The 13,152-nt window shown below is 34.2% G+C and overlaps 1 protein-coding gene across 1 annotated transcript in view; it reads right to left on the reverse strand.

Annotated features, from left to right (window-relative positions):
• The window catches only part of USH2A (usherin), a 681,041-nt gene that overhangs the window by 577,595 nt on the left and 90,294 nt on the right, over window positions 1-13,152 (reverse strand). The window contains exons 9-10 of the mRNA XM_032319004.1: window positions 5,074-5,269; window positions 1,390-1,520 (exon numbers count right to left, since the gene is read on the reverse strand). Coding sequence (XP_032174895.1) covers window positions 1,390-1,520; window positions 5,074-5,269 — 327 coding nt within the window. The remainder of the gene's footprint in view (window positions 1-1,389; window positions 1,521-5,073; window positions 5,270-13,152) is intronic.

Below are 13,152 nucleotides of genomic sequence, written 5' to 3' on the forward strand. Positions count from 1 at the left end.
GAGATCACAAGTAGGCAGAGAGGCAGGCAGAGAGAGAGAGAGAGGGAGAGGGAAGCAGGCTCCCTGCCGAGCAGAGAGCCCGATGTGGGACTCGATCCCAGGACCCTGAGATCATGACCTGAGCTGAAGGCAGCAGCTTAACCCACTGAGCCACCCAGGTGCCCCAGAAATCGTCTTTGTTAATGATTTTTCTACTACCCAGCTTTCTAATAAGACATACCATTCTTTTACTAACACACTATAGGTCCTCTGAAGTTTTTCAAATCTTTATTTTGGCCTACTTTATATTTGGCTTTTATTTAATGTTAGAGCAGTTTTTAATATATGCTGAAAGTTATAAAACCAATATATTTTGCCTTGAACTTAGTATCTTCATTCTTTAACTTAATTTATTTTTCTTTAACTAGATTGTGAGCTTACATTCCTAGCCAGTACATTTTCAATTATTTACAAGGGAATATGTAATTATTAAAAATTAATACAATCACTGAATTGATTCTTTAAAGTAAATTTGTCCTTTATATATTGTTATATGTTAGTATTATCAGAACAAGTAAAAAGCTCCAGCTGATACCACATTTAAATACAAAGCTGTTTTTTCTGGCTTGAGGTAGGCTATGCTATACAGCCCCAGGTCAGTTAGAATCTGTGTTCATGTAGGTCAAACTTCAATATTTGTAATAATGTTTTAAAAAGTATAAAATTATAAAAACCCATTGTATTGTTAAGAGAGAAGTTTGGAATAAAAAATTTAAAAGTGGGGCTATCACAATTTCCATTTGGATCTATGTGTAAGTGACCTTTGTTATCCTATCTTCTATGGAACTTAGGAGGGAAACCATTCTTATTTAATAAATTTTATTAATATTAATTCACCAAGACACATGCTCAGTTCACTTCCTAGTTTACTTGGAATCACCTCCCTCTCAATATTTTTCACAACTTTAAAATTAAAAATAAAATGAGCCTTTCTTATATGCAAAGGACCACCTACATACATAGCCTTATATTTCTTTCTTTTTTTTTTTAAGATTTTATTTATTTATTTGACAGAGAGAGAGAGTGCAAGTTGGCAGAGAGGCAGGCAGGGGTGGTGGGGGGAAGCAGGCTCCCCATTGAGCAGAGAGCCCAATGTGGGGCTCCATTCCAGGACCCTGAGATCTTGACCTTAACTGAAGGCAGAGGCTTAACCCACTGAGCCACCAGGTACCCAATAGCCTTATATTCAAAGTTGCACAGGATCATTTCTAAAGCAGCTGTCTCTTAGAAAAGCAAACACACAAACTTAAGACTTCTTGACAAATACAGACCTCAATTTCACTTGTAGAACATCTCCCAAATTAGTTTCTGAAAGCAAGCAATTCTTTACCTTCAATACTGAAAACTCACCTTATCACAAAGGAAGCCACTGTTCCTGGTGCCCACTTTATCACAATCACAGGGTTTGCAAACATCCATGGCAGAAGGATCTGCTCCAACTTGTCGGAAAAAGTAATCCTTACATAACTCACAGTTCCTTCCTGCATCAGAGAAAGGTTATGCATTATGACTTCCAATTCATTAAAATCAGCCACATAATTCAAAATTAAAGACTGTATTCCTATGAGGGAATTCTATAATTTTCGGGACGTCCATTTTAATGCACCTTTCATCTCTACCTGCCAATTTAGTGATCCAGAGCATATGAAACAATGAACCTGTTACAAACTGTGCTTTACTTCATTAAACTCCCATCTGTTATATAATACCACACTTCCAAAAAGCTCTTCTTTGTTGGGGTCCACACATTTTGGAAGAGTTTGTTTTTAAACTTAAAACTTTTTTTTTTATATATCTAGGACTAGGCACTTAATCTAAATCAAATATGAGAAATGTTTGTGTGTGAGGTAGATGATGGTTATACATTGGAAATAAGTAGGCATGTAGAATCAGAAATACTTTTCAAGAACTAAATCTTCTTTAAAAAAAAGGATACTGTTCTAAATAAAATTTATTTTTCTATAGTTAACATTATTAAAAGCAAATGTTTCTCTGCTTACAGCCATTATTTTTTATTTCAAATAGCAAAATAGAAATTCCATGTTTAGATATATTAGAAATATGAGATAATTCCCATAGTTTATGATTTTTTATTTAGAAATTTTTTCTTGCCATTTTATATAAGAAAAAAATCTGAATTAGAAGGGGGTTCTAAAGTAAATGTGAGTAGCATATAAGACCACTGAAAGGGGTGCCTGGGTGGCTCAGTGGGTTAAAGCCTCTGCCTTTGGCTCAGGTCATGATCCCAGGGTCCTGGGATTGAGCCCCGCATCAGGCTCTCTGCTCAGCAGGGAGCCTGCTTTCCCCTCCCTCTCTCTCTGCCTGCCTCTGCCTACTTGTGATCTCTGTCTGTCAAATAAATAAAATCTTAAAAAAAAAAACAACACTGAAAGAAGCTAAAATAAAACTCAAGACTACCAATTCCACTTTAAACACTATGTACTCTACTCTGCTCAAATATTACTAAAATTGGCTCAATAGCAGAAAACTACAGAAATAATCAAGTGAAAAACATTCTCATGGATATTGGCTATGGACTAATTAAAAATTAAATGAATTTATAATATTTCTAGAATATTTCTATTTGCATATACTGATGATTCCTGAATTTCTATCTCTAATTTGAAATTTCTTCATCATTCAATTAATATTTATTGTGTGATTACCATGTTACAAACACTGTACTAAGTGCAGAGAAATACAATAGCAAGAAAATATACATTGTATCCCTTTCACAGAGCTTTCTTACAATCTAGTGGGTAAGATGAGTTCTAATTAAATAATTATAGGAATAAATATGCAATTGTGATAAGCATAAGATGTCACTCAAATATATAGATGATACTGATTTATTCTGAGGCATCACAATAAGGTTTTTCTTAAGAGAGGAGTTTCAGAACTGTTTCCAGCTGCCCACAAGATTTTCTCCTATGTCTCTTAGAAACACTGTGAACATTCCCAAAACAAAACTTGCCATTTTCTCCCTAAGTTTTGATCGTTTTGTGTTTCCTATCTCAATGGCTGGCACCAACATTGACCCTGTTGCTCAAACTAGAATGTTAGCATTGAGTCTTGACTATTTCTTTCCCTTACCTACACCCTACATTTTGCTCAGAAAATGCTTGTACTTCCCATTCCACATATCTCTTGGATCCACTTCTTTCTTTCCATACCACCTTAAATGTACTCAAGCATTATTTCTTACCTGGACCACCACAGTGCCTCAAACCACTTTTGGCCCTCTCCAATCCATTCTCCACTTTATAACCGTATGTGTCTTTTAAAAACATAAAACTTGTTATATCTCTTTCTTGTAAAATACCCTTAAGTGGCATCTATTAACCTGAGGATAGAAGCCAAACTCTTAATCATGGATCATAGAGCCTTCTAGATCTGACCCCTGCCTTCCTTTTTAGCACTGGTCTTACCATCTTCCATTTGTCTTTCCATCAGTTCTTTCAGAGTTCCATGTTTTTTCTCCTCTAGGCCACTGCACATCTGTTTCTCTTACTGGAGACCTTTTGTCACCACGGCCCCTAATTCCCCTCCTTCTCGCTATGCCACCGGATTAACTCCTACTGCACTTGTCCTATCTTAGCACTCATCACACAACTTTGTAACTGTTCCTTTAATAGTGTGTCTTTCCTACTATGTAATAATCCACACAAAGACAGGGAAATTCATTATCTTGTTCGTATTTATATTCCCAGCACCTAGCCAAGTTCTGGTGACATTTTAGGTCATCAATAATTATCTAATAAATCCATTCATGCTTCAGAGTCATGCATTTTCAAATCCATCAGACTTGGGCCATTATATTTTACAAATTGAGATACTGCCTATTTCTGCTTTTAATACACCAGCCCTTCAGAGAATAGTAATTTTCAATGATGAGTCAAAATGCTGTATGCTTTTAGAACAAGACTTTGATAATCATCTTGTGCATTTAATTAGCATTTTTTAAAAAAGAATGTTCCCAGATTACTAGGAGTCTTGCCAAATCTGAACGAACATAAACATCGCTACATGAAAATTCAGACATAATGGAAGATCAAGGTCACACAAAGAAACTTAAGGGTATAATCCCTGAATTTTCCAAAATATATTCATGATTTAATCAAATAGGCTGTATTTTAGAAAAAAAAAGAAATTTCCTGAAAAGATGTAGTTGAAGGTAAGAGTGCTATTTCTGAAAACTACCTAATTATTTGGATTTATGAAGACTGAATGAACAAGCTTTACTATCCTAATAATATTATTTTTTTAGTTTTTATTTCAATTCCTGTTAATTAACATACAGTGTAATATTAGTTTTTCAAGTGAACAATAGAATGATTCAGCACTTCCATACAACACTGGGTATTCGTTCCAAGTGCACTTCCTAATCCCTATCACCTATTTGGCTCATCCCCCCACCAACCTCTCCTCTGGTAACCATCAGTTTGTTAGTAGTTAAGAGTCTGCTTCTTTGAAATAAGTCAATCAGAGAAGGACAACTATCATGTGATCTCCCTGATAGGAGGAAGTGGAGATGCAATGTGGGGGTTTTGGGGGGTAGGAAAAGAATAAATGAAAGAAGATGGGATCGGGAGGGAGACAAACCATAAGAGACTCTTAATCTCACAAAACAAACTGAGGGTTGCTGGAGGGAGGGTGGCCGGGAGAGGGTGGTGGGATTATGGACATTGGGGAGGGTATGTGCTATGGTGAGTACTGTGAAGTGTGTAAACCTGGCGATTCACAGACCTGTATCCCTGGGGCTAATAAAACATTATATGTTTATTTAAAAAATTTTTTAAAAATTTTTTAAAAGTTTTAAAAAAAGAGTCTGCTTCTTGGTTTCTCTCTCTTTTTCCCTTTGCACATTTGTTTTGTTTCTTAAATTCCACATGAATGAAATCGTATGGTACAGTTTTGAAACATTTTCTTAAGGTAGCAATAAGATAATTTAAAATGACATGCATTGTATAACACACATGGGTCTCAAAGGCCAAATCAGACTTTGTTATTAGTTATCTATGATTTACTAGTTACCTGTTGTGTTATGCTCACAATCATCACAGACCCCTCCCCCTCCTCTGTGGTGCTCATATGGAAATGGGTCCACTGAGATATTGTAGTGGCAGCTTCTGGAATGGTTGTTGCATTGACAAGGTTTACAATTGAAAGCTTGAACTTGATCACCTTGGTGGAAAGGCTTATCATTATAAAGAGGCAAGCAGTGATCGCACTGAAACAATAACAGAACAATAAAGAAATACAAAGATTCTTTATGTAACAGACATTTTTGTTATAGAACTAATATCAAAGAGTTAAAAGCCAGCAATTATTGTTTTTGAAAAAATGTTTTATAAATCAGAAATTAGCATATTATAGGCATAGTAGTGCAAAATGGTAAGCATCCATCCAAGCTGAAACTATGCAAAATGACCTTAATAACCAATGAGGAAAGTTATGATTGTTCAATAATCTTTAATTTGTCAAAACATTAAAACTTGGTTTCCGGTCTGAGATTCCACAAGTAAGGATTGGAGTCACCACTCTATTCTAACAAGTTAAAAGCTGAGTAGACTGAAAAATCAACAACCCTTTTTGCATCTCTAAAGGGGAAAACAGGACAAAGAGTCCCCAAGACTTTAAGGAAAGACTGACAGGTAACAGGGAGTCTCAGTGACAGAAGCAGAGACTCAGTAGCAGAAGGTTCCATGGGAACCAATTCCAGGTTGGGGGGAGGTACTTTCTTGTACTTAACAAATTGCTGGATGTTTAGTAGGAACAAGACTGAGAATTGAAGACTCTAAGGAGACCTGGTTATAATGGGGGATCCCAAATATTTTGGAGATTTGCTTCTGGGAGTTTGACCAGGTTCTTACAGTAAATCTTAGTGGAGTATTTTCTCATACTTCTGGCAGAGAGAGGAAAAAGGGAGCCATTTTGAAATAAATCAGGGTTCAATGTACTTCTTAACAATATCTGCCCTCAGGAGAAATTAGTGAACCAGAGCCTAACCTGCTGGGGTATTATCAGATCCTGATTTAGGGAGGGGAAATACCCAAATCCAGCCCACTTTAGTCATCCTGTTTCACCTCTCAGTGGAAGAGACAGAGAAACAACTGTAAACAATCCAGAAGCACAAGCTCACTAAAAGGCTGAGACCTAATCATAGGACTATAGAGTGCTTCCCCCACGCTTCACTACACCGCCAAAGGCTTGTATACAGAAGTACCTTTTACCAGGCACACCATCTATCAATGAGGAAAAAAAAATCACAAGAAACACCAAAGGCAAAATAAAACAAAACAAAAACAACAACAATAAAAAAGCACTGCACAATCTGAAAGACTGAGCAAGCATCGGAATTAGAAATGTCAGGAATGTTGGAATTATCACACCAGGAACTTAAAACACCCGTGATTAAAATGCCAACGTTCTAATGGATAAAGTAGACAGCACGGAAGAACAGTGGTTGGGCAATGTAAACAGAGAGATGGAAATTGTAAGGAAAAAAAAAGAAAGAAATGCTAGATAAAGATCAAACAGAAATGAAGAATGCCTTTGATGAACATACTAATAGATTGGACTCAGCTGAGGAAAGGATTTCTGAGGAAGATGATATAACAATGGAATCCACATAAACTGAAAAGCAAAGAGAAAAAACTGAACAAACAAAACAGACAATGCAAGGACAGTGAGACAACTAGTAAATTCATAACATACAAATAATGGGAACACCAGGAAGAGAAGAAAGAGAGGAACAGAATAAATATTTGAAACAGTAATCCCTGAGAATTTCTCCAACTTTATGTCAAACACCAAACCTCAGAGCCAGGTAGCTTATAGAACACCAAACAGGATAAATACTAAAAACAAAAAAACAAAACAATAATACCTATACCCAGGCCTATAATTTTCAAACTACAGAAAATCAAAGATAAAGGAAAAAATGTGAAAGAGTTTTAAAAACAGCTAACCTGTGGAAAGAACAATGGTAGGAATTATATCTAACTTCTCAGAAAACATGCAATTAAGAGGAGAGCAGAACGAAATACTTAAGGGTTGAGAGAAAAAAACACCATACCAATCTAGAAATCTGTACCCTCCAAAATTGTCCTTCAAAAGTGAAGGAGAACTAAATATGTTCTAAAAAAAAAAAAATTTGAAATTTGCTGTCAGTAGAACTGTCTTTCAAGAAATGTTAAAAGTTCTTTAGAGAGAAGGAAAATATTATAGGTTAGAAACTTGGATCGATGTTAAGAATGGAAGAGCATCAAAGAGGGAATAAGTGAAGGTAAAACTTTAAAAAATGTTCTTACTGTCAGCTATAAATATGATAGGAAATAAAAATTATAATAGACTAACATTTAGTAGCCTGTGAATTAACATTTGAAACTTTGAGAATTAAATTGTTTTATTTTTTTTTTTTTTGTAAAAAATTGAGTTGCTTGAATCATGCTTGCTTTCTTATCGTATGACTTTCTATTCTGAGAAAGCAGTCTGTCTGTGCCCTGGTGATAGGTCATATTGCTTTGTAAATATGGATGGGCACCCATCAGTCCAGTCTTTGTGCTTTCACTGTTATCATCACCCTATTTCTCATAACCAGAGTCCTCATTCTTTTTTTTTTTTTTTTTTTTTAAGATTTTATTTATTTATTTGACAGAGAGAGATATCACAAGTAGGCAGAGAGTCAGGCATAGAAAGAGGGGGAGGCAGGTTCCCTGCTGAGCAGAAAGCCCAATGCGGGGCTTGATCCCAGGACCCTGCAATCATTACCTGAGCCGAAGGCAGTGGCTTAATCCACTGAGCCACCCAGGTGCCCCCACAGTCCTCGTTCTTAAGTTAGCCTTTGCTGAGTTGCTCTAGCTGTGTATACAAAGTCTTTCAAATGGTGTCACTGACCAACTATTTCTTCTGTGAAGAAAGGAATACTCAATTCCACTTTTTGAATTTGTGTTTCTGAAATGTCACATGGGTTTATTGCTGACAGACTAGGAAGCAGCACAACTACCAACTTCTTTGAATAGATGTTGCACTAATCAATCACCAACACACTTTGAAAGAAGAGTCAAGAATGGTCACTGGTCATGATATGCCTTGTTAGCACAGTAATGTATAGACTGAAGGGCCAGCAGTTAAACCTGTACTTTATACAATTACTTACCATTAATATACCATAATAACTTATGTTTGAAACATGTTGTTGGAGGATGAGTATCATCTAACTATGGTAACTGAAATCCATGTATATTAGAATTGTACAAAGAGTAAATATTTTTAAAGATTTTCTTAAATATGGCCAAATTCCTTCTAGAAAAATTAAATTCATAATCCCACCACCAGGAACATCTGAGAATGTCCATTTTATATTCTGTTCAATTTAAAACTGTGACTATCTCTTCATGATTTTAAGAAAAATATTTATTACTCTTTTAGTATGTATGCTTTTCATTACTAGTAAAGATAATGTTTTTCATCTTGTTCTTGGTCAAATATAATCTTTTTGGAGGAAACTTATTTTTTGCATTATTTCTGAATTTAATGGATATATCTTTAAAGTTACAACCTATCTAATGATGTTGACTATTTCAGGTAAATTATCATTTAAAAGAAGAATTATCTACCCCAAAATAACAAGATGGTTTTATATAAAAAATAATAAATATATTACCAATTTTATTAAAGGTCCTGATTTAAATATTTGACCTATTGCATTTATAAATTGTTATTTAGGTTTATTAGTTAATTAGAATTTATTCTTGCATTCATAGAATAAACTCAATGTCATTTATGGTAAATAATGGTTAAAATTATTTAGGATTTTTCAATTTCTATTCATAAATTAGACTGTTCTGTGTTTTTATAAAGACATTAAAATAAATAAAACCTTAACATTTTAATGGGGAATCAGTATGTACTTCAACTTATCAAGTTAATTTTAATATCTGAATGATCAGAAAAAGAATTCTTGTTTTGTACCCTAAAACCTACAGTAGTTTGTCAAGTTACATTATATATAAAAATTATATATAAAATTATATATAAAATATGATTGATGCAAGAGAAATTTTAAAATAATAAGAGCACCTGGTGACTCAGTCAGTTAAATATCCAACACTTGATATTGGTTCAGGTCATGATTTCAGGGTCGTGAGATCAAGCCCTGTGTTGGGGCTCCATGATCAGTGCAGTCTGCTTGAGATTCTCTGCTTCCTCTGCCCTCCCCACACTCACACTCACTGTCTCTAAAATAAATAAATAAAATCTTTAAAAAATAATACATACATATATAACAGAATTCATGAATTATTTTTCTCACCCCTTGATTTTTTTGGTAAGATACTTAATGAATGCTGAAAGTGTCCAATTTTTCTCAGAGTTAATTTAAATTAGGAATTAGGAGAATCCAACCATGTAACATCTCAAAAAGTCTCCCTATCTATTCAAAATAATGATCCTTTGCAATTTGTTTTAAGACTGTTAAAAACTATTTTTATATTTTTGACAAAAAAGGTTATTTCCTTTTACTATTTTCTGCAATAAATGTTTAATATTTCAGAACACTTTGACACATTCCATAATCATTATTGGGACAAACTGCAGTCAAAAGCATTTTTGCCAGTTTTTATCTCCCTCTACTAATTCATAGTTGAACAATTTCTTCCGTTAATATTTTTAAACTTAGAAAGAAAAAAAAGTAACAATTTAATCGTCCAATATGTTACTATTGTATGGTATTCTGAAATTTTTAGCAGGAAAGCACATAGTTTTTCTACTTAACTGAAGAAAAGGAAGACAAAAGACAGAGAGGAAATGAGAACAGAAACATAATGGTTCTCCCATCATGTAGTGCTGCGTTGCAATAATTGGTAATGAATGCACTCTTCCATTTTGGTCAATTTTTAAAAATCAATATCATATTCTTTTTGAAGTGAGGAAGATTCTCTCTCTGTAAAACCATTTCTCATCTTTTGGACTGGAATAACTTCTCCCTTTCTCTTCTTCTACAGCACCCAATACCCTGACCATGCTCCTATTATTTTGAACCAAAATTATTGGTTTACGAGCATGTACCGTCCAGGAATTGAAAGCTATTGGCTTTTATACTCCCTGTGTCATCCACACAGAAGAAGCTTAATAGACAATTGCTAAGCTGTTAACTGAAAATTCACATGTGACTATATAACATTAATATCCAAAGTAGTCATTCTTAAGGTAATGTAGAGAGGGGAACAATGGAAACAATTAATAAATAGGATAAGGTTATGTAAAGACTTCAGGATTGGCTTTTATCAGATGATTTGCAATAAACAACTTAAAAATATAAAAGTCATTTTGTAAAAGAAAGATACAGAGCAGTCAGAAACAGAATACTGTCAATTATGGCTCTTTGTTCCCAAAAAATTAAAGGTGGAGGAATCCACCTCTTTACGTTTTCTTTCACCAACAACAACCATTTGCAAATCAAATTATATAGAATCCAATGTTAGATATCAGGTATAAGCTTGAAGTCAAACATTTTAATTCAATTACTGGTGCTGCCACTAACTGTAAAAGGTAACATGAAATAAAGACTGCCTATGTGTTATGTCCTCTATGAAGCACTTAACATGAATGAAGGATAACATGAATAAAGGATTCACTTAACATGAATCCTTTAGATTTTGAGTAACACAAATATCTCACATCTGATTTCCATTTGTTGATTCACTAGCCCTGTGCTCTCACATAATTAAGTCTATTCTTCAAGGCTTATTTTTCTCATTTATAACATGGAGGTAATCACACCTGGCTCATAGCATTGTTGTAAAGACCAAGTGCTTAGCAGACTGTCACATAGTAAGCTTTCAGTCAACAGAGCCTACTACTTTATTAGATTAATGACTGGGGGTTAAAGAGATAAAGTAACATGAAAAATATTATTGGACAGGAAGCCCTTGAATCTACCTTACCTCTGTGAATCTCAGTTTCTTCATCTCTAGAAGGAAGACAACTCAACTCAATATCTTAATTGTTTTTGACTCAAAATAATCTGAGGATAAGCAGTAATATTTAAATAATGTCCAATCACAAAGCCTGGCACATATTACATATTCAAAATCTGGAAGTTACAAGATGAAGGAGGAGGTAAGAGGAGGAAGATAAGGTTAAAAATCCAGCATTGGTGTTGATCTGAAGTTGGAGTGATACCAGCAGTATATAAGACTGTTCCTATGCAATATATTAACTAAAACCTTTAACAGGAGATTCTGTGATCATAAATGTTCTAGTGCATGGTCTTACTTAGAAGATGGAGCCTACAGAAAGGAACAATGAGCAATTAATGACCAAAATTCATTTCTGGTTAATTTTATCACCCGTACATTACAGAGGAGGACTTATCTACACTTATTTCCTAGCAGCCATCAGATATCATTACATACAACCATCACTTCTTCTAGTAGACTTAACTGTTGGGGAGATATGTTCTAACTGGATAAATGGAAGAATAGATGAAAACTCACTTTCTGAGTTCCTGGCTTTGGAAGAGAGAAATGAGCTCATTAAGTTCTCTTCCCCAAATCAATTAGCCATGCAATTAATCTCATTTCCATTTTTTTTTAAACTCTATCCCCTTGCAAAACTTTGGCCAAATGCAAAATTTTGCTACAAAACAATGCCAGAGTGTATTTTTCCCCCACTTCTTTGAGAGTCTTCTTACAGACAACTTTCCTTACCCCATGGTGGTGCTCTTATTATTCAAGTTATGCTTTCCTGAATAAAAGGTGGTGGAAGCGATGATATGGAATCTGTGGTTCTGTCCTACTGATTATAGATGCAGTTTGTCTTACAAAGCAACTGCCGGCTGTTTGAGTTTGGGATGTTGCCTACATGAGTTAATGGAGGAAATCCAGCAAAAGCCTGTGCCTCTGATATTTTTATGAAGACAATATTTCTGTTTTTTCTTATTGTGATCTAAAAAATAAATCTCATTTAAGATTTTGTCTTTACTGTTAACCTCAAAGTAATTATCAAAAAGGCTTGTAAATAAGATCACACTAATTACGAAAGCAATGCTTCAAAGATATAGTCCTGGCTTTTTTTTTTTTTTTTTTTTTTTGGAGGGTAGTCCTGGCTTTTTTAACATTTAAAATCAAAGAGGAATTTGCTACTGACCTAATGGAGTGGCTTGAGTACAAGTCACTGTTACTGAAAATGGCTCACCTCCCTTCTGTGGACAATAAAAGACTTGCAGAAATATTGACAACATTTTATCTCCTTAAAGAAAACAGCTGGGCTATCATTTACAGCTCTCAAATTGAACTTTAAAAAAAATATATATATATATTATCATACTAGGGTGGCAAGAGTTTGCAGAAAAAGCCAGTGCAGACCCAAGTCCTAAGATGGTAATTTATACCTGGTAATTTATTCCTGCCAGGATGCTCCATTCAACCCAACGATTCCAGTGAGAATTCAGAGAAGTACATTTTTAAAACTATTTGAGAGAGACTTTTTTTTTAATTGTGAAGAAAAATATATAGTGCCCCAAAGACAATGGTTTGGAAACGTCATGTATCTTCAAAGAAATATAATGAGTAATTATTTTACTCTGTTTCACTTTTAAATTTTGAATTGACATTGATACTTACAAGACATGGAAATTCATAGCAAGAGGGAGGTAACATATAGAAACATATCCTTTGGAGGTCTCCTCAAGATATATTAGGTTTTGTAGAGCTTTTGTCTCCAGATAACATAAAATATTTTGAGAAAATAGTGTTAAATGTAAAGACATCACCTTGTCCAAATTGGCATGAAATATAAGCAAAAGTCTATTATTCATTTTTTTTTGGTCCACATAGGATATTTTCCTACATACTTGGAGTTTTCTATGATATAGTACTTAATATAAATAAAAATCTGAAACAAAAATTCATAAATATAAATGTAGAAAAGTACTCAAAATACAGTTTAAATTTAAAAACCAAGTTAAAGATAACATGTAAAGTATATTCTGCCTTCTAGAGAAGTAGATTTATCTGTGGATATGAGTATAAAGCTACAACATTAAGAAGGTAAAGACAGATGATACAGATTTATAATAACAATAATAAAAGAGCTGTAAGGATATAA

This window comes from Mustela erminea, chromosome 17, assembly GCF_009829155.1.
Source record: "Mustela erminea isolate mMusErm1 chromosome 17, mMusErm1.Pri, whole genome shotgun sequence".
In the NCBI taxonomy this organism is placed as follows: Eukaryota; Metazoa; Chordata; class Mammalia; order Carnivora; family Mustelidae; genus Mustela; species Mustela erminea.